The sequence below is a fragment of the Phyllostomus discolor genome, chromosome 3 (assembly GCF_004126475.2).
Source record: "Phyllostomus discolor isolate MPI-MPIP mPhyDis1 chromosome 3, mPhyDis1.pri.v3, whole genome shotgun sequence".
Classification (NCBI taxonomy): Eukaryota; Metazoa; Chordata; class Mammalia; order Chiroptera; family Phyllostomidae; genus Phyllostomus; species Phyllostomus discolor.
The window spans coordinates 187,048,086-187,074,647 of NC_040905.2; the positions used below are offsets into that span (position 1 = coordinate 187,048,086).

Here is a 26,562-nt window from a genome sequence, read left to right on the forward strand (position 1 = left end):
TTTCATTGTTGGCAAGCCCAGGTCTCCCTTCTAAGTTGGTCCAGGATTTTTCCCCTGGCAGGGGAACAGTTCTTTTTCTAAGAAATGCATTGGTGGTAGGTTTTTCTAAGAACCTCCCGCAGCTTTACGGGGTGCAGACGGACCCCGTGCAGCCTGGATTCTGTTGTGCCCACTTTCCTGAGAAGGGAGTCAGGTAGGGCCTGGGGCCTTTGGGGACTCCAGCCTGGGCGGAGTGATGTTTCCTCCTAGGCAGAGCTGTGACATTTTCCTGGGCACATCACTCCCTGCCTCTGGCCAGGCTGCTCTGTCCAAAGAAGAGTGGGAAGGCCTGGGTTTGTCCCGATCCCTGCTGGAGTCATTCCTTCCAGGCCCGAAGGCTGTGGGCTGAAGAAACCGCAGTTAAGGGTGGTTGGAGAGATCAGAAGACAGACGGCAGATGAGGAAAATGCAGAACTGGAGACTCTCAGGCCTGGCAAGGGCCTTTGGAAACCATCGAGTCCAAGCCTCTGGTTTCGCAGTTGAGGAGCCTGAGGCTCAGAGAGGAGCGGGGCTCCTCAATGTCAGACACTCGGCAGGCGGCCCTTCCCACCGCTCTGTGTGGCGTCTGGGAGATCACAATGGGGAAGTCGAGGCTGACTTCTGCATGGTCCCAGAAGGCAGAGGCAGGCCCAGCCATAGAAGGGCGGGGGGGGCGGGGGGCGCTTCAGGGAGATGTGCCTAAGCTCACCAGGGGAAAGAGCTCTGAAGACAGAATTGTCCCACCGTAGTCAGAGCTGCTGTGGGGGGAGTGAGCTCCCCAGCAGTGGAGATGTGCAAGCACAAACCAGATGGCCTGTTGGTGGGTATATGGCAGAGGAAATTCCTTCTCCAGAAGGTCACCTGCTCTTTGTCTATGGAGTCTGGGCTCGCTGAACTCCCAGCTTCCTGTCTCTCCAGGGAGGTAAGAGGAAGGGAACATGTAGGCCAGGAGGTCTGATTTGGGGGCCACCTCCCTGTTGGGGGATCCAAAGGGAAAGGAGAGACGGCCCTGAGAAGATGCCAGAATGTCCCCCTCCCAGGCAGGACAACCCAAGAAGGAGCAAGGAGGAGGGTCACGGGGTCTCTGAGGCTGCCCAGCTCATGCCACAGGTGGCAAAGAAGGTAGCAGGGACCCCCTCTCTCCCCAGAGGCTGAGGGTACAGAAATCCAGGCCAGAGGGACCCTGCTGGGGCCCCCAGGGCAGTCACTCCAACTTTACCAGTAAACTATGGCCTCTTGACTTCAGCCCCTAGCCATAGCAACATGGGGTCCTCCAGGCCTTCTGAGCCCTGTCCCCAGTGGGAATACACCGGCCACTTGAAGCAGTCCTTGTGTCTCCTTAAAGCTGACTGAAGTGTCCTGTCGGTCTTCACAGCCACAGGTGGGAATAAGCGATGTCAGGAGGGGCACCTTTTGTTTTCCCAGGCAGCTGGTCGAGGAAAATGACAGAGGATAGAAGGCAGCATCTGGATTCTAGGATTGTAGTCCTGGTTGGCCACAGCTCCCTGTGTGACCTCAGACCTGCTGTCCTGGGTCCCTTCCAGACCTCTCTGTATCTGATTCTCCTGTAGGGATCCCAGTCTCCCAGTTTTTCCAGGCACAGGCAGTGTCCCGCGCCCCTGAAATCAGAGAAGTCTTCCTTGGGTTTGGTGGAGGTGCAGTTCTCCGTACGGCCACCAGGGGCCGCTGCCGCGCACGAGCCTGTCGTGTCCTCAGCCTCCCCGGTTCCGCCTCTGTCTGGCTTCTCGCAGTTCTTGTTGACCCGGAGCCAGAGGAACGCTTCTTAGCCCCTTCTGACCTTAAACGCTAACAAGTATGAGCACTGGGCTTGGGGCCCAGATGTCATCTGTGAGATGGAGCTTTGCAAAGCCAGACACAGCTCCCTAGGGAGGCAAGGCTCCAAAGCCCAGGCTAACCCCTGGTACTCCGCAGGACGCCGCAGGTGGCAGGACTGAAATGACCCATTGCACAGAAGGGGAAAGGGAGGCCCAGCTGGGGAGGAGAGGTAGTAGATGTCCTGGGGTCCATAGCTGGGAGGAGGAACAGAGGGAGGTGTTCCACCAGTTCTTCACCTCCTCCAGGCAGGTCGCTCTCATCTTTGTGCAAGGAAAACCTGCCATGTTTGTTTCTTTGTTTCTGGGATTCTGTCCTAGTTTCCATGGAAACTGGCTTTGGACCCCTGGGAGGAAAGTCGCACCCTGCGGCGACTGCTCAGATTTTCCCCTTCCCGGTCCATCTCCTAAGCGGTCTGATTCTTCTCCCGGTGCCCTGGGGCGGGGCCGCCCCAGACGTGTGCTCTGGAGCCTGAACTGGAGACTGCAGGGGAGTGAAGCCCAGAGGCATCTGTCTGTCCCCTGTCCTCAGGCCCTGTTGCTGAGCGCCTGCTCTGTGGGGCTCCCGTGTCCTGGGGGGTAGCTGAGTGAGCCTGGAAATTTTCTGCTGCAAGAATGTGGGGAAGACTTACTGATGGAAGGCACTGCATGAGCATAGACAGAGACAAGGAAGGGGAGGATGACGAGATGAAGCAGGGGGTGTCTTGAGTGGAATTTCGACTTCATCCTAAAGGCACTAGGGAGCCAGAAAGGCTTTGGAACTTGGGAGCTGCGCGAACAGACGACTGCAGAGACACCTGGAGCGTGGGTTCCTCGGAACCCGAGTTCTAGGTTCAGCTCCATGACCCCAGCACCACACGAGGCACGGTGTGGGGGCTTTGTATGCGTTGTCAGAGTCATGAACCGGAAACGTGGGTGGATGAACCCCTGTTGTGAACAAAGTCATCCCGGTGCATGAGTGAAATGAGAGACGGAGACTGGGGTCAGACTCAGCCCCAGAAGGGGGTTGGAAGGCAGGGAAGCTACATCGGCTGTGTCGGAGTGGATATGGTCTGGGAGTCTGTCTCGTCTAACACCCCGGTACACAGATGGGGAAACTGAGGTCAGCAGGGGAGAGCGGTTTGCCCCAGGGCATAGTTAATGGCAGAGCTGGGACTCCCCTCCAGAGCCCTGCCTCCCTTGCCTGTGTCCTCTTGTCCCATGGCTGTGTGCATCCTTGGGGCCCATGGGCCCAGCATCGTGGAGGTGGCAGGGAGTGTGGTCCTCTGGGTGATGGATGAACACGCAGTGAGGTCCTTGTTGGAAGTGGGACCTCAGGCCAGACCTCAGCAACCTCTACCAGGGCCTCAGTTTCTGTGCCTGGCACTTCCTGTGTGCTACGTGTTTTAGGAATATTATTTTATTCAAGTTACACAATGTCCAATGAGGCAGGTACTATCATCTGAGAAGTGTGGTGCCTTCCCATGAAGGGCCCTGAGGTTCCTGAGGCCAGGGCTGTGTGATCAGCACCCCCACCCATCAGCATGCCCTCTCCAGCCTGCCCCTCCTGGACGGTAGGATGTCTTCCCACCAGCTGTGATCTCCATCCCTCCAACCCCACCCCTTCCTGCCCTGTGCAGAGCCATTCCAGGACAAGCCTATGGACCAAATTGCTAGGCCTGTTTGTCTTGGCTCCCTGACTTCTCTTGTCTCCCCTCCCTGGTGGCTGCCTGAGCAGGTGGCCCTCCTGCCAGAGGCCAAGGGGAAATGATCCAGCAGGCCCAGATGCAGCCCTGAGCATGGGTCACTCCAGGCCAGGGGTCACTCCCCGCCACACTACACCATGCCAGGGGACCGTGTGTGTGTGTGTGGAGGGAGGTGGGGGCTGCTGAGGGCAGGGCTGGGCTGCCTGGAGCTTCCTCTGGATTTGTGGTTTGGCTCCCTCTGTGGCCAACCCAGTGGAAACAAGATCTTTCAACTGGTGCCTGCACACTTGTCCTCCCTGGCATTGTCTGTGGCAGGGGCTGCGGGGAGGGGCACCGACACCTGTGATTCCCAGTCACCCTGAGGCAGAATCATGCCTCCTCTCTGTCCCTCCTTGCTTCGATGCTCCACCCGCTGCTCCCTGGCTGTGTCTCCTGGTGATGGAACTCTCTTCCTCACCCATCTCCCTGTCTATCAAACAAGGAGAGTGGGTAGATTTATGATTTTTTTTTAAAGCAGAATCTCTCTGGGACTAAGAATTCCCAGAATTGCCACGTGGAAGCCTGGGCTAGGCCCATTAGGCAGGTGTCCTGGTGGGAATGTTTCAGCCCCTGCCCCCATCTGTCCCTGGGCCCCCTGGGCACCCCTGGGAAACGAATCACTGGAGGGGAGTCTCTGGCCCATTTGTTCCCTGTGGAACCACACGTTCTCCAAACCTGGAGCATCCCCTGCAAAGGAGCTCCCCCTCCTGTTCTCAGTGGGAGAGGGAGAGAGGTGGGGGGGCTGGAGGGAAAGCTCTGCCCTGGAGTAGAGGGAGAGAAAGCAGGGCTGTCGGCAGGGTGCTCACAGCTTTGTTGTGTTTTTATCTTTAAACTGTGGAGGGGAGAAAAGAAGTCCCAGTGGGTGTTTGCTTTTATTTCTATTTCCTTTCACTCTTTTTTTCCCCCTCCTATACAAAGATGGGCTATATCTGAGCAAGGAAAAGCAAGAAGAAAATGTTTTGTAATGTCTAAAGGGGGGTAGAAGGAGTGCATGTCTTTAAAAATGTGTGAATGCCTGTACTTTTCACATCATATGCATGGTGTGAGATTCAAAAAGTAGAAAAGAGTATTCGGTGAAAAAAAAAGTCTCTTGGCCCCCCCTTCCTTGGAGACAATCTCTGCTCTCAGTTTCTTGCGTATCCTTCTGGAGACATTCGAACCTATATTTTAAAATACATTGTATGTATTTAATATGTACTAATATTTGTATTTCCAGTTGATTGCGATGCTATTCTGCACCTTGTTCTTTTGTCTGTTTTTTTATCTAATACATCTTGTGAACTGTTCCGTACTAATAACTAAGGAATCACACTGTTTAAAAGCCTGCACTGCATTTCACTGTACATCAAACATTTATTATTTATTTAAGCTTTCCAGAGAGGGATATTTTGATACATTTTAATCTGTGCTGCAATGCATATTCTTGAATGTGTTTTTCCATGTCACATGTGTAACTGTATCTGTTAAAACAATTCATAGAGGTGTCATTACTGGATCGAAGAGAACCTGTGTGCTTGTATTTCGGATCAAATGTCGGCAAAGTACCTCCCCCTGCTGTTCCACCAATTTCGCTGCCCGCCCCCGGCCCCACCCGGTGGGGTGGCAGGAGGGGGGCCTGTCTCCTCAAATCCTCACCAATGATGCATATTATCTGATCTTTACCAAGCTGATGGGGGACATGGTGTATCTTTGTGGCCTTAACTTCCATGTTTCTCATTCTGGGGGAGGTTGACTGTCTTTTCCTGTGTTTTGGAGTCATCTTTATTTCTTTTGCTATGGAAAGAATGTCATTCTCTTTGCCCATTTCCCCCCTTGGGTTGCTGCCCTCTGCGTGCCCCTTTGCTGTGTGTGTCTGGGTAATTACTCTGTCGTCTGTAATACATGGAACAAATATTTTTGTCCAGTTTCAGGGTTTTATTTGATACTGTGTGGATTTTTATTTTGCTCTTCAGAGCTTTTAACATTTCTGTGCAGTTAAATTTAACCAGATTCATCAAGGATTTCCTTTATGCCTTCTGGGGTTTGTTGTACCGAAAATTATTTTCCATTTTAATGCATGTTACAAACTGGAGAGAAAAAGCATTGGATTGAGAATCAGGTCTGAGTTCACAGCCAGCAAACCCCTTCTGTCTTTTAATCTCACTTATGCCTTCTATAAAATGAGGGGATGGGACTTCATTCATTCATTCATTCATCCATGCATCAGCACTGGGACGGGTGGTGGAATCACAGAGGTGAATGGCGTGGTCCTTGTCTTCATGGTCCAATAATAAGAGAGGCCTGGTGCCCAAGAGTGCAACGCAGCATGCTGGGGGCTGTGGTGGAGGACCCGGGGTGCACAGAGGGGACCGGAAGGCGAGGAGGAGGGTGAGGTTGTGGGAGGGGAAGCAAGGGACTTCAAGGGATGGTGAGGCTGGGCTGAGTCTTGAAGAAAAGGAGTTATTTTGGCGAAATAGCCAGGTGGTGCGAGGCCGGGCAGGGTGGGTGACAGAGGGGGAGCATTCAAGGTGAAGGAGGAGGACCTGTGGCCGCATGAGGCCCTGGCGGACGGTGTGGGGAGTGGAGGGTCAGAAACAAACAGTATCACTAGGTGCAAAAACCCCATAGACCTCTCCCAAACCACCCCTCTCTGCCTTCCCCACGTGCTGGCAAGAACAGGCTGCTGGTGGGCGTGTAAAATGGCACGGCGGCATCTCACATGTTCTCCCCACAGGAACGGGTGGTAATCACCTGGCGTGATGGAGGTGTTAGCTCAGCTAAGGAGGAAATCTCATTGCAATATATAAATATATCAAATCAACACATCGTACACCTTAAAGGTACAAAATGTGACATGTCAATTATGTCTTGATTTGAAAAACGGCACAGTTGCTTCAGACATCTGAGCAACATTCAGTGAAGCTGTGGGTGTACAGCCCCCAACACCCCATAAATGCACCCTCAGGTGGTGGCATGACCTGCACAGGTAACCACGAGGAGACAGGTATCAGAAAGCACACAGCAGTAGTGTTTGTGATGTGAGGGGAACTTCACGTTCCACCAACAGAGAGGTGAACCCATCCATTACGGCTTATTTGCACCATAGGGTACAGTCGTGAAAATAAGACCCAGGACCACGTGCCTCAACAAAGACAAATCTCAAAAACAGTGTTGACTGGAGAAAAAAGCACTTGCCAACATTGATATGGGGTTAAGAGTCACGCGCAGCAGCCCCACAGGGTGTTAGAGACACACCCTGTCAGGTAGTGAACCTGCGAGAGAGACTGCAGGGAATGACCAGCACCACACCCTCAGGGGCTGCCTCCGGGGCTGGCTGGGGAAAGTGCTGGAGAGTCCACGAAAGCATCTGCTGAACTGATGTTTTCCTTCTGAAGCAGAGTGGGGGGCAGCACATGCTTATTCTTCCTATAGTTCTCTTTTTTAAGATTTTATTTATTTATTTTTAGAGAGAGGGGAAGAGAGGGAGAGAAACATCAATGTGCAAGAGAAACATCAATTGGTTGCCTCTCACACGTCCCCAACTGGGGACCGGCCCGCAACCCAGGCATGTGCCCTGACTGGGAATTGAACCAGTGACCTTTCAGTTTGCTGGATGATGGCCAACCCACTGAGCTGTACCAGTCAGGGGCCTCATATTATTCTTAAAAATTTTTTTTAATAATATATCTAACCCTGGCTGGTCTGATGGTAATGGGTTATCAGAGCTCAACTAAAGTTAGTGTCAATAATATACCTAACCCAGAATTTCCCCCAATTATTATTTCAATATGCAATCAATGTAAACATTATTAAGGATATATTTTACATTCCTTTTGCCAAACTAAGTATTGGAAACTTGCATTTTCTACTTATGGCCCATCTCAGTGGGGACGACCCACATTTCAGGTGCTCACGAGCCACGCTGGGCCAAAGGCTATTTATTATACTGTACGGTGCAGGGCTGACCCGTGTCAGGCAGAGGCTGTATCAGCTGACCTCTGAGATGTGCCATTTCCAAGCAAAGTGGACTGTATGTGTGACGCACGGCCTCTCTCTCCCTCCCTGCAGGACAGCCTTCCCATGGTCCCGTGGACCTCACGGAGCTCATCGGTGTCCCGCTGCCCTCATCCGTGTCCTTCGTCACAGGCTACGGCGGCTTCCCAGCCTACAGCTTCGGGCCCGGCGCCAACGTGGGCCGCCCGGCCAGGATCCTCATCCCGCCCACGTTCTTCCGGGATTTCGCCATCAGTGTCACCGTGAAGCCCGGCAGCGCCCGAGGCGGCGTGCTCTTTGCCATCACGGACGCCTTCCAGAAGGTCATCTACCTGGGCCTGCGGCTCTCGGGCGTGGAGGACGGCCACCAGAGGGTCATCCTCTACTACACGGAGCCCGGCTCCCACGTGTCCCAGGAGGCTGCCGCCTTCTCGGTGCCCGTGATGACCCACAGGTGGAACCGTTTTGCCGTGATCGTCCAGGGCGAGGAGGTGGCCCTCCTGCTGGACTGCGAGGAGCACAGCCACGTCACCTTCCAGCGCTCCACCCGGGCCTTGGCTTTCGAGGCCAGCGCAGGGCTCTTCGTGGGCAGCGCAGGAGCCACGGGGCTGGAGAGATTCACCGTGAGTGCAAGCCCCGCCTGGCGGGGAGGCCGCTGGACGCTGCACCTCGGACAGGAGCGGCTGAGCATCCCAATGTCTGACCCTCGCGTCCTCACGGGGGCGTGCGCGCAAGGGCGGGGAAACGTGGGGCCGGAATCCAGGGCCTGGGTTCCTGAGTCCTCGGTGTTGCCGGAGGGCTTAGGCAGCCCTGGGTCTTCTGAGCCTCTCTGTGCTTTCTTATCTGAAAGCGGGGAAAACAAAACCTAGGCCACGGGGGTCGTGGGGTCAAGTGCAAGAGCCAGTATGAAAGCACGTCGTTCCGTCTGAGGCACCGTAAAGAGAGCAGAGTTTGTCAGACCCCCCGGGATTTCTCTCTCCGAGCAGGGGTAGCACATGCCGTGGTTTCCGCAGGGCGGCCGTGGGCCGGAATGCCTGTGCGAGAGAGTTTCGCTCTCTCCTTTTGGACGGTGGGCCCTGAAAAAAATATCAGAACCCTGACTTGACGGTCAGAATGGGTTTGTGGGTGGGAGCCATTCTAAAGAAAATCGCTCAGCTACGGCAGTTACTCATCTGGTCAGCTCGAGTACTGACTTTGGGCTTACCGGCACCAGGAGGCCACACGGTGGGGCGGGGGTGGGGTTATCTGTAGCGAGCTGGAAGACTGAGGACTTAAAGAAGTTAAAATCCGGTTAGCAATTTTTAAACACTCGCTCTGGGCGGTTGTGGAGAATGAGTTGTCAGATGTGGAGGGAGGAGGTAAGCGTGGAGGGAGGCCGGCAGGCAGTTCTTCTTGAGACCAGGCCTTCCAGCCAAGCATTGCCCAGCTACGGGCGAAAGACATGTTCCGTTCCGGGAGAGGGGAGATGGGCATTCCGAGCCTGCCCCTGACAAGTTGGAGGCCTGGGGTGCAGTTAGGAGGCTGCTGGGGTAGCCTGTGCTTTGCACACAATTCTCCCCACGGGGCTCTCCAGCGAATGGGGCTCAGATTACTTTGGCTCTAGCAGACAACCCCCTGAATGAGAGCAGGCCAAGAGGTGGCTTGGCTCCTTGTCACAGCCACCAGGCAGCACATTCTCACACCGTCCTGTCCCTGGTGCTCCTCTGTCACCAATGCCATCATGTTTTCGCCAGTGGTTGTGCTAAAGATGTGCACGCAGTGGCTTCTGACCCCTCTGCTTTCCCCCAGGGCTCCATACAGCAGCTCACCATCCACCCTGACCCCAGGGCCCCGGAGGAGCTGTGTGAGGCCGAAGAATCCTCGGTGAGCACCCCCCCACACACAAATCATGGACACACACCTCCCCTTCCCTCCACAGAGGGCTCTGCAGCCAGCCCAGCAGCCCGTCTGCCAGAAAGGGCCGGGTGCCCAGGCAGTTGCTCGTCCCCAACGTCACGGGGCCTCTACATTCTCTCATCTTGGCTGGTGCTGCCTTGGGTTCTATTTTGGGCTTTTGGGCTTTATTTTATTATTTTTAAGAGCTTGGTGGTCGGGGAGGGGGGCAGGCACGGTGGTGTTTCTCCTAAGGTGTTAGTTTTTTCCGCCGCTGCGGCAGCCAATGGCCTGGCTTGCAGACTTCCTGCCAGGAAAGGGTGTCAGGGTTCTCAAATCAAAGCCAAAATTCTCAGACACCCTGAATTCTTATAAAAGTGAACCTAAATTTAGCTTTTGTGCTTGGCAAATGAATACTCACTTCCTGAGTTAGAAGTGGGGTCGTTTTTTTGTTTGTTTGTCTGAGCAATGAAATGTGGAAGGAAACAGAAAGAATAAACAAGCATGTGCACCTCCTCAATTTCACTCTGTCTGTCCGTCTGTCTTTCCAAGACACACTTATACACACACACACACACACACACACACGCGAGCGCGTGCACACACTCACACTCGGTCCTCCGAGGGAGGCCGTTCTCTGGCGTACTCTGCTCCCCCTTTACCGGGCACCACTTGCCTCCACACAGGCATCCGGAGAGGCCAGTGGGCTCCTGGAGACGGCCGGAGTCGCTGAGATCTTAGAGGCCGACACCTACACTCAAGCCCCGGTGAGTTCTGGGGAGCCGTGCCGTGTCAGCGTGGCCAGCGGTGAGGGGACTGAGAATTACTGGAGAGTCCTAGAGCCCAGGGTTTGACACGTCTGTTCTCAGGTCCGTGCCTTCAGTCATCGGCCGCAGGGCGTTTGACAGCAACCCCAGCGCTCGGGACACAGGTTACCTGAGAGCCGCCCTGTGCTGCGGCGGGCCCGGGAAGGCTGCCCAGAGGCAAGCACTGTGCTCGGTTGCCTCGCAGCTCTGTGACCGGGGTGACTTGCTCAGCCGCTCTGGGCCTCAGCTCCTCTTCTCCATAAAGCAGTAATCAGAGTCCTGTCTCAGAGGGTCCTGGAGAGGGTTACATGAGGCAGCGCAGGGCCAGGTGTCAGGCCCACGCCTGGCACGAGGGGTGTGGCCCTGAGCGGTGGCCACTGGAACATTTGCTCGGGACTCTGGCTGTGAGAAGGAAGTCGGGGCCCCCACTCCCAGGAGGTGCCAAGTCCTCTCAAAGCTCACCTCTGACCCCGTGGGAAAGCCAGCCACCCTCCAGGGGCCCAGGCCTCCTCCCTTCTGGGAGTGTGCCCTGCGTCTGAGACAGGAGAGAGGTGTCGAAAGCACTGAGTCAGACTCTGGAGACACCGAGGAGCCTGCTGCGACGGAAATAGCCAGCAGCGTCTGAGTCACTGAAGACGGAAGCCCCGGCGATGTCCCGACCCGGTCTGGCTCACTCTGCAGACTCACGCCTGAGAGCGGAGCAGACACATGGAAATCAGGCCGAGGCCATACATTACAGACCTCTGGCAACAGCTGTGTGGGCGGGCAAGGACAGGGCCATGGTCTGTTAGTGCTGGAGGGACTGAAGGGTCACCTTCTTCTGTACGAGGTATGAAAAGGTGCCCTTTGCACAGACGGGCAAGCTGAGGCCCTGTGAGCAGACGACACTGGCTCTAGGACACATGGGAAGAGCTGGGGCAAGAGCACAGGTCCCCTGATGTCCCGCTCAGGGGCCAGGCCATGACTCTGAGCTCCTGTCCTGGGGGGCATTGCAGAAGTCCATCCCCAGGGCGGCAGCCAGTTCTTGGGCAGCTTGGATGGAGGAAGTTGAGGGCCCAAAGTGGTTGCCTTGGCAGTGGCCACTGTGAGCAGTGTGGCAATCTTGTGCATCCATCAACCCCTGGCCACTTCACTGGCATGTCCAGGGCACAGAGTGGTGGTCACTTGGGCCTCCTAGCCCAGTGCTACCTGCCTGGTGCACCAGTTCGCAGCTGGGAGTGAGGCTGACTCAGGCAGAGACGCCCAAGGTGGGCCTGGGAGCAGGACAGGAGAGGGGAACGGGGTTTGAGAGTGAGAGGCAATCGCAGGGGGTGGGCCCGGTCAGGGAAGGCTTTCTGATGGATGGACGGGTCATTGCAGCTGGCAGCTTTGGACAGAGGTACAGAAATGGTAGGGAAAGAAGAGGACCAGCGGTTCTCGGTACCTGTAGTGTGGCTGGTGCTTTGTGCCTGCGACCTAATGTAATCCTTGCGACAACCCTGCAAGGGAGATGGGCTCTAAGAAGGGCAGGGTGGCTGTGCCAGGGTTGCATGGTGCTGGCATCAGGGCCCTTGCCTGGCCTCCTCTCCCAGGCCAGGGTCCTGCAGTGCAGGGCAGATGTGGGTGCGTGTTGCAGCTGGGAGTGGGTACGGCGTAAATCCCCAAAGTGTTTCAAGAAGTGAAAGAGGGATCTGATGGACTGTGTCCTCCAGGGCACCCCAACCCTCTCCTTCCTAGACCCTCCAGCTCCACTCTCCTCAGCATTTTTTTTTAAGATTTTATTTATTTATTTTTAGAGAGGGAAGGGAGGGAGAAAGAGAGAGAGAGAGAAACATCAATGTGCAGTTGCTGGGGGGCGTGGCCTGCAACCCAGGCATGTGCCCTGACTGGGAATTGAACCTGCGACATTTTGGTTCACAGCCCGCGCTCAATCCACTGAGCTACGCCAGCCAGGGCCTCCTCGGCAGTTTTAGGAGAACTGGTATAGACCTGAGCCCCACCACATGCGAGTCCAGCTCTGCCTCTCACTGTTGCTGACCTGGAGGCTGACCCGTCTGTGCAGGATCTCAGAGTCCCCTGCGTGCCTCTGCGGAGCCCTCGCTGCCTCTGGCCGCCTTTGCAGGGCCGTGTTTTTCCATTCATTCCCCAGAGGATGCACTGAGGCATAGAAGAGTATAGAGTTTTGTCCGAGGCTGCCCAGCGAGTAGGCGGTGGGGCCAGGTCCCCAGGGAGGGGACCAGGGTGTCCTCAGTCATGTCACCCCAGAGCTGGGACTTCCCCTTCCACCATCGCCTGGAGGGGCTCCCTGGCTGCCCTCCCTGGCCACCCCTCCAAGGCGGGGGGATTTCCCGCTTACTCTCAGACATCCCCCCACCCGAGCTGCGTCTGGCTTCTCTCTTGGAATGAATATTACTTCCCTGTCCTCACCCGTCCCAGCTGCCACCCTTCGAGACACAAGCTATGACCCTCGAACTGAATCATGGACTGAAAGAACCAGCCCCTCCTCTCCTCCTTCCCCATTTAGGGTAGGAGGCCCTGCTATTGCTCTCTTCGCCCTAGTAAGTCAGCTTCTGCTGACACACCATTCCATTTCTGGAAACTTCTATCTGATGCTGTGGTACAATTAATATCCCTATAGTTCTCAGTTCTGGCTGTGCACCAAAGTTGTTTGGGGGGGAGGGCAGGGACAGAGGCTGAGAGGAGGGAAGGGGACTCGTGACTGGGCTGCAGCACAGGTATTCTGGGTCCGGAGGGCTGGAGTGCGGTCGAGAATCTGTGCTTACGGAAAGTTTTGCAGGTGATTCTCACCCACAGCCAGGATCTCTCTGCCGGCCACACCTGAACGCTCACCGTTCCTCGGACACGCCCAGCACTGTCGCCCCCACCCATGCCTTTGCTCCCGGGTTCCGTTTGCGAAGAGGTCCCTTTCCTGCCCCTTCTCTTCCTGGCCAGTGTCTGCTTCTCCTTCAGGATCCAGTCCACAGGCCCCTGTTGGAGGCCACGGCCGACCTCCCTCCCCGCACTCGGCCCTCCCTTCTGCTGTCCCACGAGTCCCTCCCATTCAGTCACGGTTCGTAGTGTCTGGGTCTGGGTTTGTGTCTCCCACAGTTCAGCCATTGGAGGACAGTCACCCTGTCTTATTTATTCATTTCCCTATCCCCAAGGATTAGCCCAGGACCTGGCACACAGTAGGGCCTCAGGAAAGCTGTGTTGAATATGAATGTGGGCTCAGTGAATCACCACACTTTTGACAAAAAAGTCGTGAGACTACATTTCTGGTTTGTCACAGGCCACACTGGTCCTCCATCCACACTAACCCCTGAAAGCCATTTACAACTGCCCGTCAGGGGCAGGGCACTTGACCCTGACCCTGACCCTGACCACCGAGGGTCAGCTCACCAGGTTCACACTCTGCCCTTGGCCGGGGATTTGTGGCTGCCTTGTTAGGAGTTTTCCAAAAGAGGTTTTTGGCTGATGGGCTGGAGTCAGTGATTTCAGATAACTCAGCCTGTGCCACCTTGAGTCACAGAGCTCCGCCCACCCGTGCCTTGCTGTCCCGCGTTTCCTCCACCCTCACCTGCCCTACCTGCCTTGTCTCGAAGCCCAAGTCCCTTTTATAATGTTACTTCCAGCCATGAGCAGCCTTGCTGCAGGCTGGAGACAGGATTTCCTGAGACCGTCAGGGCGCCCCAGTGAAGTGGCGGCCTCGCTGGAGCCTGGCCGGCGAGGAGGGGATCCTCGCCCCTCTGGTCCCCACGCAGCTGGGAGAAACAGGGAAGCCCTGAGGGTCTTCACAGCCTCTCCTGGGGTGGCCCTGCTCTCTGCTTCCACAAACCACCCTGGTGCCTGCCTCACGGGGCCTCTTCAGTACAGCCTCCTGGTCTCCTGGCCTAACTCGACTCCCTAGACCCACTGGCACTAGCGAGAACTCCCCAAAGTGCACACCTGCCCACCCACTCCCCAGCCTAACACCTCGCAGATGCCCAGACCCAAAGCCAGACCTCTCACCAGAGAACCAGCCTCCGCTCTCTCCACCTCCTGGCTCTTCCCTCTGCTTCTGTCCTTGCCCCTCACCAAGTGCGTGCTGTCAGACCCGGACGGTGCTGTGTCCTTTCTCACCCCAACGCCTCCTCCATCCTTGTTTTCTGAAACTCTGTTCATTCTTCAAGGCCCACCTCCCTTCCATTTCCACCTCCACCCTGCAGATTGTACAGTACAAGGAAAGATACCTTTTTTTAAGTATACAAATATTCCATCTTCATTATTAAAAAAACTACAACTGCAGATAAGCAAAAAGATTAAACAAACACCTTTAATGCCAGACAAAATCTCTATGTAGGTGATGCTCTTCCCCCTGCTTTAGAATTCTAGTGATGTTGAGGAATGACTGTCCCGGGTGGGCTCGTGCCATGGCCCCGTGCTGAGCGCTGCCGTGCGTCTCATGTCCTGTGAGCAGTACCATTGGCCCCACTTCACAGAGGAGGAGGCAGAAGCTCAGTGTGAGCTTCATAACAAAGCTGATTAAGTGGAGAACTGAGATTTGACCCAAGATTGATTGTAAGAACCCATAACTAAGTTGTGGGGCCTGTAAGAACCCTCCTTGTTCTGATGGACCAGAGATTCATTGTTTATACGCTAGATTCTGACACTGAGGAAATAACTTTCTGCTCCTAGTCAAGCCAAGTAAGTGATAGCTGCAACCGCAAACTAACCCTGAAATCTTCATGTCTTTGTTGCTTCCTGTTCACTCACATCGCAGGCCCAGTACTGGTCATCAGGGTCCTTCCATTGGCCCCCAGCCCCTGGCACTGAGAGAGAGTGGGGTGCTTGCACAGCGGCCTTGCCCCGGGTCTCAGGAGCTGCTGCCCGGGGGTGGTGTCATGACCTCTGCTGCCTCCCACCCCCCATCAGCATTTCTACCTGGGTCGCTGCAGTGTTCTACATTTCCAGCTGTGGGAGGGTTTTGTTTGCTTCTTTCTTCCTAGTTGGTCAAGTTAGTTGAGACACTGACTGGCCTCGGAAAAGGTCCAGAGGAGTTGAAGAGTCCTAGAAAGGAACGTGTACCGGCCTTTTATTTTCAGAGGAACTCGTGCCCAGTGCCTGCTGAGGGAAGCCTGCCTCATTCATCTCTTCATCTGTCTCCTCATCTGGCAGATCCTCACTGAGCACCTCTCTCCCGGCCTGGGAGGCGGGCATGTGGTCCGAGTGCTCAGAGAGGTCGGGCAAGCTTAGCAGAGTCTCACTGTAAACCGAACAGAATTAAATTACCCTTGTGCGCACCTTTTGCAGGCCCTGGCTGGCCCGCTGAGTGCCCAGGTACGCAGAGACAGGTCCGAGCTTTCTTCTGGGTCCGTTCAGAAGAAAGAATCTAGTCACTTTGTGGCTAGATTACTTTCTCCAGGGATATTCGCTGCCACTTTTTTTTCTGCTTTCCTACCAAGTAAATCCTTTTGGGGGTCATTTTTTTCTCTCTGCAGCCTAAAGAAGTGAAAGTCGAACCCATAAACACGCCTCCAACTCCATCGCCTGCCTCTGAGGATGTGGAGTTTTCTGGAGAGCCGACGCCGGAGGCGACCCCGGAAACCGCCAACCTGAGTGTTGTCCTGCACAGCAGCCCCGAGCAAGGCAAGTCCTGGGTGCACCTTCACGCAGAGTGGGTTTTTCAATTTAGGATGACTGTGTGTCCAGCCTGGGTGGCATATGGGATATAGGGCATCTCACTTACCTTGTACATTTGACAGACGGGGGAATCGAGTCACCCAGCTGTGGCTCCATGGCCTGTGAATAGCGGAGCTGGTTTTTAGTCTTGGATAGCTGGCCTTTGGCTCCCCAAAGTCCACCCCTCCTGAAGTGCCTGAGGTTTAACAGAAAAGTTTGTCAAAATTGTTGCTGCTTATTAAATACCTACTATATGCCAAGTGTTTACACACTGCATCTGCAAACTCAACCATGCATCTTCTGGTTGCTTTAATTCAATACCAGCCAGGATTCTACAGATGGAAACTCTGGTGCTTAGATGGCTAAGTGTCATGCCCATAGTCACACAGCCAGTGAGTGGTGGGATAGAGCCCACACCCAGGCTGATTTCCAGAATCCCCAGCCTTTCCAGCCTCAGCCACATGCTCTCCGATTCTTAGAGGGTCAGGCCATCTAAACGGCTGTGCGGCACACAAGGGGAAACTAACTGATGGCCAGAGAGGGGCAGGCACCCAGGAGGCCAGTGGCAGGCCCTGGGTGCGGTCTGGCCTCTCGGCTCCCCATCTAGGGCTCTGGTCCCTACCCAGCCATACAGAGGAGCACCAGCAAAACCCCACGATCTGACGTCATCCCCCAGACAGCAACTTGACAGGTGCCCAAGGCCGGGATAGGCCTGCATTTTCTGCCCTCCATCAGAGGGGTAACCATTTCAGACTGAAGTTACAGCCAACACCAGGGCCCCAAGATTTAGGTACAAGGTCAAAGCACAGCCCAGACGCCCACCAGAGGGGCCAGCTGAGCAAACGGTATTTCATGCCCATGTGCTACCCTGAAACCACTGATGCGGCAGATGTAAGGGCCCAGGGACACGTTCACGGTGTGCTCCCTGACAGGAGCGCCTCTCCAAACTGTGTGTGTGCTATGACCCTAATTTCAAACATGTGTAATTGGTATTTACACCTGCCCTGTAGGACACTGTGTGCGCGCCAGAGTAATATCCAACAAGAGGCTACGAGCAGTGAGGTTTTCTGGGTTGGGGGAGTGTGGGTGGTTTTAATTTTCTTCTGCCGCGGTTCTGGAGCTGACATATCTTTTACAGTCTTACCTCTTCTTTTTACTTCTGCCATCAGTAAATGAATGTTATTTTAATAACGAAAGTTGGGAAGTCTGTGGGTAAGAGAAGTATGCAGAACTGAATAGAAAAAAAATTGCATGATAATTTAATAAAGTCCCCGTCCGGCCGCGGAGCCAGGGTGTTGCAGTGGAAAGACGGATGGGCGGGCAGGCCGGCGCGGGCGGGCGCAGACAGTCTGGACGGAAGCCCTGTGGAGCCACCTATTCGCTGCCAGGCCTGGGGCAAGTGGCTTAACTTCTCCAGGCTTCAGCTTCGTTAACTGTCCACTGGGGGCGTTCACAGTTTCCCCTGTGGATGGGAGGATGTGGACGTGGTTTATGAATTGCAAAGCTGTTCTCCTGGGTGGAGATGGGATTTCTGAGGACAGGCAAGGAGGGTCAGAGGCTGCAGGCCCCAGGGTGAGGGCCTCTCCCAGGCGGAGGGGTGAGTTGGAAGGATGTGGGAGCCAAACCGGGACTGGGACCCAGATCCACACACAGCTTGCCTGTTCCCTGGGATCAGCCAGACTCCTCTGGCAAACAAAAGGCCAAACGAAAACAATGGAGCTGGCCAGAATGTTCCCGTTCTTCTGGTTGTGTAGAAAATCTAAATGGTGAGGGAAATGGTTCTGAACCCTGAGAGCCCTGTCCCTGGCTAGGGAAAGCCGCCTAATAGTTTTATTCGCGTTCCCCTGACACCATCTTGCCCCAGGGCACATACTACCCCCATCTCCATCCTCCAAGGAGTAGGGACTCAGAGGCCCGGAGTCCGACCAGCTGCTTACACAGCGCCCCCTGGTGGTGGGAACAGGGAGGATGCAAGCGAGTGACGGGATGCGCGCCTGCAGAGTCCCTTGAATAAGGCAGTGCCTCCACCCTTCCCCCACCGCACAAACTGTTAATAACAGGCGCTATGAAATGTCTGGGGGTAGGGACCGGTTAGCCTGGCTTCGCGGGCTTCTCCTAGCCGCTCGCTCTCTGTGGGGCCTGTTTCTCCTCTGAGGAATGGGGTTAATAAATTAATAAGGCGCTAATGTGCAGACCAGAGCAGGACACACATGCCAGGCTGTGATAGTGTGACCGGAAATGTGGGGTTCTGTCCTGGCTCTGCTCACTAGCTGTGAGGGGGCAGGGAGGTTCTTGCAGGTAGGTCAGACAGGCCAGCAGGAAGATGAAGTGAGGAGAGAGATGAGGCATGCTCAGCCTGGAGCCCAGCCTGCAACAGACTTCCACTCGTGTTAGGATAATTTCTTTTTCCTTGCTTTAGGACTCCATGTGTTTTTTAAATTGCACAAGAAGTATGTACTTGTGGTAACAGTTTAATCAATGCAGAGTTGTATCAACCAAAATTAGAGTAGTTTCCTGTACTTTCCTCTGGAGGAAATCAATGTTAAGTATTGTGGTTTAGCCAAGGGTGTGCTGTTTATCTGCATACACACATATTTCCATATAGATAGCTGTATGTTATGTGTGCTATACAAGTATGTGAATTATATAACGTTGATAAAACATGTGCACTCATACACAGCTTTCCACCCTTCACAAATGCAGAACTGCATTGACAATGAACACACACCGATTGCTAACTAACTCTACGCCAGGGACTATCCTTGGGGTTCTTCTCATTTTCATTTAGTTAATCCTTGTAGCATGCAACCTTCAAAACAAGCCCACCAGATCGGGATTTTCCCAAGTGTACAGACGAGGAACCTGAAGCACAGGTTAAATGACTTGCCACAGGTCACCAAGTGCCAAAGCGGGTGTCCAGTCCTGCAGCTGGTGACAGAAACTATGATCGAAACCACGTGTCCTATGGCCTTCAGTTTGCTCAGCCGGTCCCTATGCTGGGTGTCTGGGGTGTTTTTTGACCTTGTCCCTAAATCTCGCTGCTCTGGCATTGGCTATAACTTTGGTCTGAAATGGTTCCCTCCTGTGAAAAAGGGCAGAAAAACAGCAGGCCGATCTCAAGCCTTGGGCATGTGTAATTCTGCCTTGGGTTTGTTTGTTTTAATTTTCTCTTAATCCTGTATCCTGGGCATCTCTTCAGGTCTGTCAGGGAAGAGGTACCTCTTCCTTCTCAGGACTGGGAAGCACAGTTATTAATCTCAGGGTGCCTGCTTCCTTAGGGTCTGGGGAGATCCTGAATGTCACACTGGAGGGGGATGATGCTGTGGACAGGACGCCGCTTATGGACACAGGGTCGGGGGATGGGCCCTTCCTTCATGTCACTGAGGAGGTGAGTGAATGGTAAATTCCCCTTGATAAGTCAGTGGTAAATTTGTTTGCTTATTTCAGACTTGATGGCGACTTGTGTTGGGCACCGTGGAGACACCAGAGGGTTTTAGGTGAATGTGGTGGAGACTGCCTCCCCCAGCTGGGACAGGAGGCAGGGGTCCCAGGGCCCCAGAGGCTCTCGGGGAGGCACCAGGACAGGGAAAGGAGACGCAGCTGGTCCTCACACCTGCCTGGGGGTGAATGCTGGGTCCTCACCATGGTGCCCACCTCCCACCTGCCCAGCTGTCCAGTTGTGAAGATGCACAGCCTCTTCCGCTCTTGGAGCCCCAGCAGGACAGAATCAGATTAACTTCGTGTGGGTCCACTCTGTGGTTGGGTAATTGGCTTTCATACCCACAGAACCCATTGTTTTTATCGTCACCCGGGGACATTTTTTCATTGCTTTTAGAGAAAGTGGGGGGTGGAGGAGAGAGAGAGACATTGATGTGATAGAAAAACATTGATGTGAAAGAGAAACACCAATTGGTTGCCTTCTTGTACACGCCCTGACCAGGGATTGAACCCGTGACCCTTGGTCTATGGGATGATGCTCCAACCAACTGAGACACACCAGCCATAGCTGCAAAACCAAATTTTAAAATGCTGGACACAGCTGTGTACCAAAGTAAAACAAATAGATTTTTCTCACAATGGCCTCTGCAGGGTCAGCTCATCCTTCCCACTGTCCTGGAACGAGAACACAGACATCCTCACGCTCTCCCTCCCCGTCACTACGTGATAACAGCCTATTTTTATACATATTTTCAAAGTCCAGTTCAGCATAAAATAAAAAATTCAGTCCCTTTGTCTCCCTGATTCCAAGGAATACGTATCCAGCTCACCAAATGGTTCATAGTGAGGAGAAGGGAGGGCAAAAGCCACAGCACACTTAAAATTCCCTCCAAAGGAATTCTCACTCTCTCTCAAAACGAATTCTTTTCTTTTTCTTATACAGCCCGGAGGCAGGGGATGGGCTAATGCTGATGGAACTGAGTTCACTTCATTGTCTCTTAGCACGTCCAACATAAGTGGCCTGGTTCCTTCATTTAGCAAGTGGGAGGTACCCGATGACTGTGGAATTGTACTTAATTTGTACAATTAATTAGTTAATTATACTTCATTATAAAGCCCCTTGGGACTTTAGCTAAAGTTGCATCCGAAAGAGTCTCATTTTAAAATCTGTGATATCATCTTCTCTCTGGGTTTGTGGGGGTGGGGGGTGGACAGTATTCTGTAAGGACTTAGTGTGTTATATGAAAAAAGGTGCAGCTGTCAAATAAGTCAAGGAAATGCTCCACTTTACACCTTCCCCGCAGGCTCTGAGAAGTCCTGCAGCAAGGAAATCTGTCCAGTTTTCATCAGCTTTCGGTATCCAAACGAAGTACTGTTTGCAAACCAAAACAACCCAAAGTTAAAAAACCACCACCACCACCTTGGAAACTGAGAGAAACATAGTCAGTTTGCTGCCCCATGTCTGTTTCCTGCACCTGCTGGGTGACCTTTGGAGAAGGCTGTGTGTCCGGAAGGAAACTGAGTCACAGGGAAAGAGGGGAAGCAGGCGTCCAGCCTGAGAAGGCTGAGGGCCATGGGGTTGCTGCCTGCACGCCTCGAAGCGCTGTCCTGGGCGAAGACATTCAACATGCTCTTTGGGCTTCGGGACACGCACACGGGAGAGGTGACAGGGAGGCAGACGCATCTAGATAGATGTCGCCGAGCTGGAGCAGGCTGACACAGGAGGCAGTGACTGGCGCATACAAACAGGTGCCCTGCACCTGCCCCCGTCCCGGGGTGCTGTGATTCTGGGATGGTCATGGGGCTGGGGTGAAGTCCAGACGAGAACGTGCTTTGAGGGAAAGAAGCTACGGAAATGCAAGTTGACAGAAGCCTGTAGACAGTCTGTTCTCCCCGGTACAGGCCCATGGCTCAGGCTGTGGGCCCAGTGACACTGTCCCTCCTGATGCCTTTGTTTCAGGGTCCACGCACTGAAGCCGGTTTGGCGCCAACAGCAGCAGTCGGAGAAGCCGAGGTGACCGTCAGCACTGCAGCAGAAGCCAAGGTGACCGTTAGCACTGCAGCGGAAGTAGAGGCCAGCAGTGTGCCCACTGTGGGGCTGGCCCTCTCCATGTCCACCCAGGACCCCGGGGAAGGGGTCTCTTCAGTGAGTAGCTTGGAGTTCACGCTCCACTTCACCTCCTTCTGGGAGATGGTAGGCATCTCAGGTGGGAGCGGTCACCGGCCTTCCTCATCAACCTGCAAAATGCAGAGCTACAGCCTAGTGGGGCCAAGTTCGAGCGGACAGCAATTTGGAGGCTGAGTTGTCCATTGACTCATTCATTCAGCAGATGTCCATGGGGGGCTGCACTGTGCTGAGCACCAGGTAAATGAGGTAGATCGCCTCCTGGTGACAGAGGGCAAGAGGTGCAATAGGAGAAGCACATGGGGCTCTGGCAGCACTGGAAAGGGGGCCAGGACCCAGACTCGTGGGCCCAGGAAGCCTCCCTGGGGAACAGAAGCTGAAGGGGAGACCAGTGGATGCTTAGAAGTGGCCTAGCAGAGGGGAGTGCGGCAGGTGTTCCAGGAGGCAAGCCAGCAGGAGCCGAGGCCTGGAGGCATCAACAGGAGCACGGCAAGACCTGACATCCTGCCCGGCTCTGGGGGGCGCAGTGAGTGACGGAAGGCAGGGAAGCATGGCTGAGGGGCCTCTGAGTCCGAGGAAGCCATGAGAAAACACCTGAGAGTGTTCAGCAGAAATAAGGAGCTGCTGAGGGTATTAAAGAAGGAAGTGATGTAGTCGGAGTAGGTTTTAGGAAGGTCGCCTGACCCCGAGTGGAGACAGGGTCGGGGAAGCCAGCCTAGAGCGGGGTGTGGCTGGGAGGCTGGGTCTTGTTCCAGGCGAGGGTGGTGTTGGCTCCCTCGGGGTTGGGGTAACGCTGGCGGATCCTGCCAGGGTTCCCGGTGAGTAAAGGCTTGAAGAGCAGGGCATGAGTGGGAACTGTCACAGTGACCTTTGGTGCCCTTGGGGAGGGCAAGCAGAGGGCTCTGAGCTAGGAGAGTGAGGGGAGCTAACCCCTCCCACTAGAAAGCTGGGCGTCCCAGGACCCGGGTGTTGTCTCAGCACCACGACTTGGGCGCTCAGGGGAAGCTTCACTCTAGGAGTGGTGAAGGTGGATGGCAGGGACTGTGACAAGCACTGGTCACTGAGGTCGGCAGGGAGGAATAGGATGAACGTACAGCCACCATACTGGCCGGGGTGCTCACACCTCTGTGTGGGTGGCCCAGTCAGGACAGTGGTACAAGGTGGAGCCTTGGACGTGCAAATGCTTTGAAGGTGAGGGAGCAACAGGATGCAACTGTGGGAGGGCCCCACCCTCCAGGCGCTGGGCTGTCTGTCAATCACTGACCTGGTCCCCATGACGTCTTCCTGTGCAGGGTCCAGATACTGAAGAAGGTTCGGCAGCGACAGCGATGGAGGAGGCTGAGATGCCCACCAGCACCGATGGGGAAGCTGAGGCCAGCAGTGTGCCCACCGGGAAGCCAGCCCTCTTCATGTCCACCCAGGGGCCTGGGGAAGGGGTCCCTCTGGTAAGGTTGAAGTCATGGATGGGGGCAGACCCCGCCTTGTCAAGGGGCCAGTCTGCGTTCTGTCCAGCAAATCCAGAGGGGCCCGAGTTGGGGGGGGCACCTTCCTGATCAGATACTCCCCCTGAGGGGAGCTTGCTGGAGGAGTGGGTGAGTCCTAGGGCTGGTGCAGGGGCCACTGCCTCTGCCAGTAGGGGTCAGGCCTAGGGAGGAGGCGAGCCGGCCTGTGAGTAGAAGGGATGATGCAGGGCTCCAGCATGGCCTGTTTCTGGGAGTGAGCACAGGGCGTCAGAGGGCAGCGGAGGGTCCGGGTGCAGCCCAGCAGGGTCCTGGGGCACAGCACAGCTGGGACTTGTCAGCCCTCTCCTCAGACATCGCGAGAACACTGTTCCCAGCTCCTGAAGGCAGGACACACATGTTCTGGAACACGTGGCCAGTCTGTCCCTATCATGTCACTAGAATGCGTGTCCTTCCATAATGTCACTAGAATGGCTGTCCTGCAAGTTCTTCGAGCTCCGTAGACTTCGACCTAGACTGCTCATTTCTGTTCCTCCTGAGTTCCCACCTCAAACGAATAGCACCATCAGCCCCAGTCCTAATCCAGGATTCTCTTCCCTCTTCCTTCCTTCCCACATTCCCTCAACCATCACGTCTTGTTGGCAGCACCGAGCCCTGGACTGAGCCACCGGCCCCAGCCCAGGTGCTGGCGAGGGTTTGTGCCCGGCCAACCCCAGTGTCTCCCCTGACTCCTCCCGGTGGGGGCAGCCGTCCCGCAGGCCCTGCTGCCCAACCTGGCCTACAGGGAAGGCTTGCAGGTCCGGTCTGGCCAACCTCGCCGACCAGGTCCTGGGCCCCTCTCTCCCAGCTCTTGGCCCTTCAGCCTCACTGACCTTGCAGTTCTGAACACTCCTCTTCTTGCCTCAAGATCTCCCCATACCATCCCCTCCCCGCCCAGGACCTTTTCCCCCCTCCTCCCCTCCTCAGCTGCTGCTTCACCTCAGAGTGCAGCTCAAACACCGCTTTGTCTGGGAGATGCCAGCCCAGCCCGGGAGGTCCCCCCCCACCCTGCAGGCACCCACACTTCTGCTGGGAACGCCTCACAGAACTGTAACCAATGAGAAACTTGGTCAGTAGCTCCTGGCCGGCTCCCTCCCAGACTGTGAGCCCTGCGAGGCGGGGATTACACACATCCCGTTCATCCATCTGTCTCCATCCCTGCAGTTGGAGGGCACTCGATGTGTACCTGCTGAGGGAATGACTGGAGTGAGTTGTCAGGCATCACACACCAATGGCCCTGGCCTCTGAGGTCCTCCCACACCTTTGCCCCCAGCCTTTCACCCCTGGCCAAATGTCGTCAACCCAGTGAAGCTTTACGGTGGGGAGGGGACGCCCTCACCAGCCGCCAGCTCTCCCGGCCACTGGGCAGTCGTATGGGTTATTTCAATGAACCAAAGGGTCACTACCACCTTCTTTTCCTCCCATTCCCTCACCCCTCATCCCTCGTCTTCATTTCCCTCCTCCCACCACTTCTTCCTTAAAGGCGAAGCCCTCGGCACAGGGTGAGGACGGTAGGTGTCAGCTGTGACTCAGTAGAAACTGGAACTTAACCAGCAGGGCTGTCTGGGAACAGAGGGGCCACCTGCGGAGGTGGCGAGTGTCCAGTTAGTGCAGACGTGCAGGCTTAGCTGTGCCGGAGGGGACCCTGCGGTGGGGGGACAACCCGAGAAATCTTAGGTGGGCAAGGGAAGGGGCACTGCGGCCATGCCAGCATTCCGACGGCCGCAGGAGTCTCCTCCCTGTGGTCACCATCCAGGGACGTGGATAGAGTGGCATGGTCCCTCATGCCAGTTTTGTTTCAGGGTCCAGGCAGCGAGAGCACCTCGGCAACAGCAGCAACCTCTGCAGAAATGCCCCTCAGCACTTTGGAGGATGAAGACGAGGAGGCCAGCGGGGCTCCCACCAGTGGCCCACCTCTCATCATAACCTCAGCAGCCCCTGAGCAAGGGGCGGTCACTTTTGTAAGTGTGTCCTAACATTCTCTGAGGCTCACCAGGGGTCAGAGGTGTCAGCATGGTGAGACCCAGCAGTTACCACCTTCCCAGAGGCAAACGCCCATTCAGCTTGTTAGAGCTCGGTGGGGGGCGGGGGGGGGGGGGGGGGGCGCGAAGGGGCTGTGGGTACTCTAACTGCAGGGAGGCAGGATGCAATGGAGGGAACATAAGAGGGAGGGTCAGGGAGGTGGATATTGGTCCTGACCCTGCTTCCCCCTAGCTTTCTCCAGGAAGAACTTTCTCGGAGGGAATGGCCAAAGTAGGAAGGGGTTGCTGGGAGGAGGGGTCGGTGAATGACCCGTCACTGGGTGTGGGGACTTAGAGGAGACACGTACTGCAGAAGGGAATACGAGTCTGAGTGTCTGTGAGTGTGTTGGGGCTAGTGACAGTTGTAGGTAAGACTGTGTTTTAGAGTCAGGCTAGTGCCATAGAAATGACAGTCACCAAACTCACTGGCAGGCGGCTGTGAGCACGTTGCTTCATGGGGGAGGTGATGTGACTCCTCGTGTTGGTGTTGCTTTCAGGGCCCTAGTGAGGAAGAATACTTAGCAACTGCCACAACGGAGGAGCCCTGTACCACCTCTGAAGCCAAGGAGTCGGGCAGCACTCCCCCCGAGGGGCCCCCGCTCCCCATGCCCACGGTGACCACTCCCGAAACAACCGTGACTCCCAAAACAGTGGTGACTCCAGCCACGTCGGTAAGTAGCGTCGAGGCGTGAAGGTCTGACCTGGCCAGCTTCACAGAGGAGAAAGGCAAAGGCTGCAGTCCTGGGAGGAACCTGTCCCTGGCCTTCTCAGAGGGAGCTTTTCTTGCAAATTGCCCCGTTTGGGCACTGGAGGGGCCTCCAGCCTGGGAACACACAAGGAAGCTGAAGTTTGTGGAGGAAGAAGTAAGAGGAAAACTCTAGGGCACCTGGCTCTGTGTCCCACGTGGCCTTTGCATTGAAATGAGAATGTTCTGACAGGCAGAGCTGACCAGAGATGCAAAGGCCCATCGCCAAGGTCAGGAGACTCCCATCTGCAGGCGGGAGACCCGAAAGAGGGGCGGGGACCCCGCAGAGGGTGCGAAGCATCAAAGGTGTGCATGAGGGGCAGTGACTGAGTCCCTTCCACCTGGAGTTTCTGTGATCTTGGCCTGCACCTGCGCAACCTCACACACATCCTTCCTTTTCTTTGGGCCCCGTTTCCTGTCTGTAAAAGCGGGTGGCTGGGCGGTCAAGTCATTATACGCATTGCGCTCCACATGTCCCACCTTCATATTCTTAGCGCAGAGCAGAGAGGCAGGCTGGAGTGTTTTAAAACCAATCCCAGACACCGTATCCTTTAACTCATACATACTTTAGTGGGTATTGGTAGTCGGTTGGCCTGGACCCTATCTCCCCTTCTACCCTCAATGTCGTTATCCCTCTGACAAAGCGAACAATGGTTCTTTCCCACTCTCTGATACCATAGTTTAAAAATCTTTTCACTAACCTCTGTTTTCTTTTACTTACTGGTTGATTTTTTGGATAGAGAGAGGAAGGAAGGGAGAGAGAGACACTGATTTGGTTTTGCACTGATTTAGACGGTTGCATGTGCCCTCACCGGGGATCAAACCGGCAACCCTGGCACACCTGGATAGCACTACTGGGTCAGCGCTTTGCTA

At 55.1% G+C, this 26,562-nt stretch overlaps 1 protein-coding gene across 3 annotated transcripts in view; it reads left to right on the forward strand.

Annotated features, from left to right (window-relative positions):
* Window positions 1–26,562, forward strand: part of COL15A1 (collagen type XV alpha 1 chain) — a 95,644-nt gene that overhangs the window by 25,568 nt on the left and 43,514 nt on the right. For 2 of the 3 annotated variants that reach the window (XM_036021966.1, XM_036021967.1), the window contains 9 exons: window positions 7,622–8,169; window positions 9,335–9,409; window positions 10,105–10,185; window positions 15,681–15,828; window positions 19,140–19,249; window positions 21,260–21,445; window positions 22,717–22,869; window positions 24,726–24,884; window positions 25,442–25,615. In XM_036021966.1, coding sequence (XP_035877859.1) covers window positions 7,622–8,169; window positions 9,335–9,409; window positions 10,105–10,185; window positions 15,681–15,828; window positions 19,140–19,249; window positions 21,260–21,445; window positions 22,717–22,869; window positions 24,726–24,884; window positions 25,442–25,615 — 1,634 coding nt within the window. The remainder of the gene's footprint in view (window positions 1–7,621; window positions 8,170–9,334; window positions 9,410–10,104; window positions 10,186–15,680; window positions 15,829–19,139; window positions 19,250–21,259; window positions 21,446–22,716; window positions 22,870–24,725; window positions 24,885–25,441; window positions 25,616–26,562) is intronic. The other variant, XM_036021968.1, reaches the window with a different exon arrangement.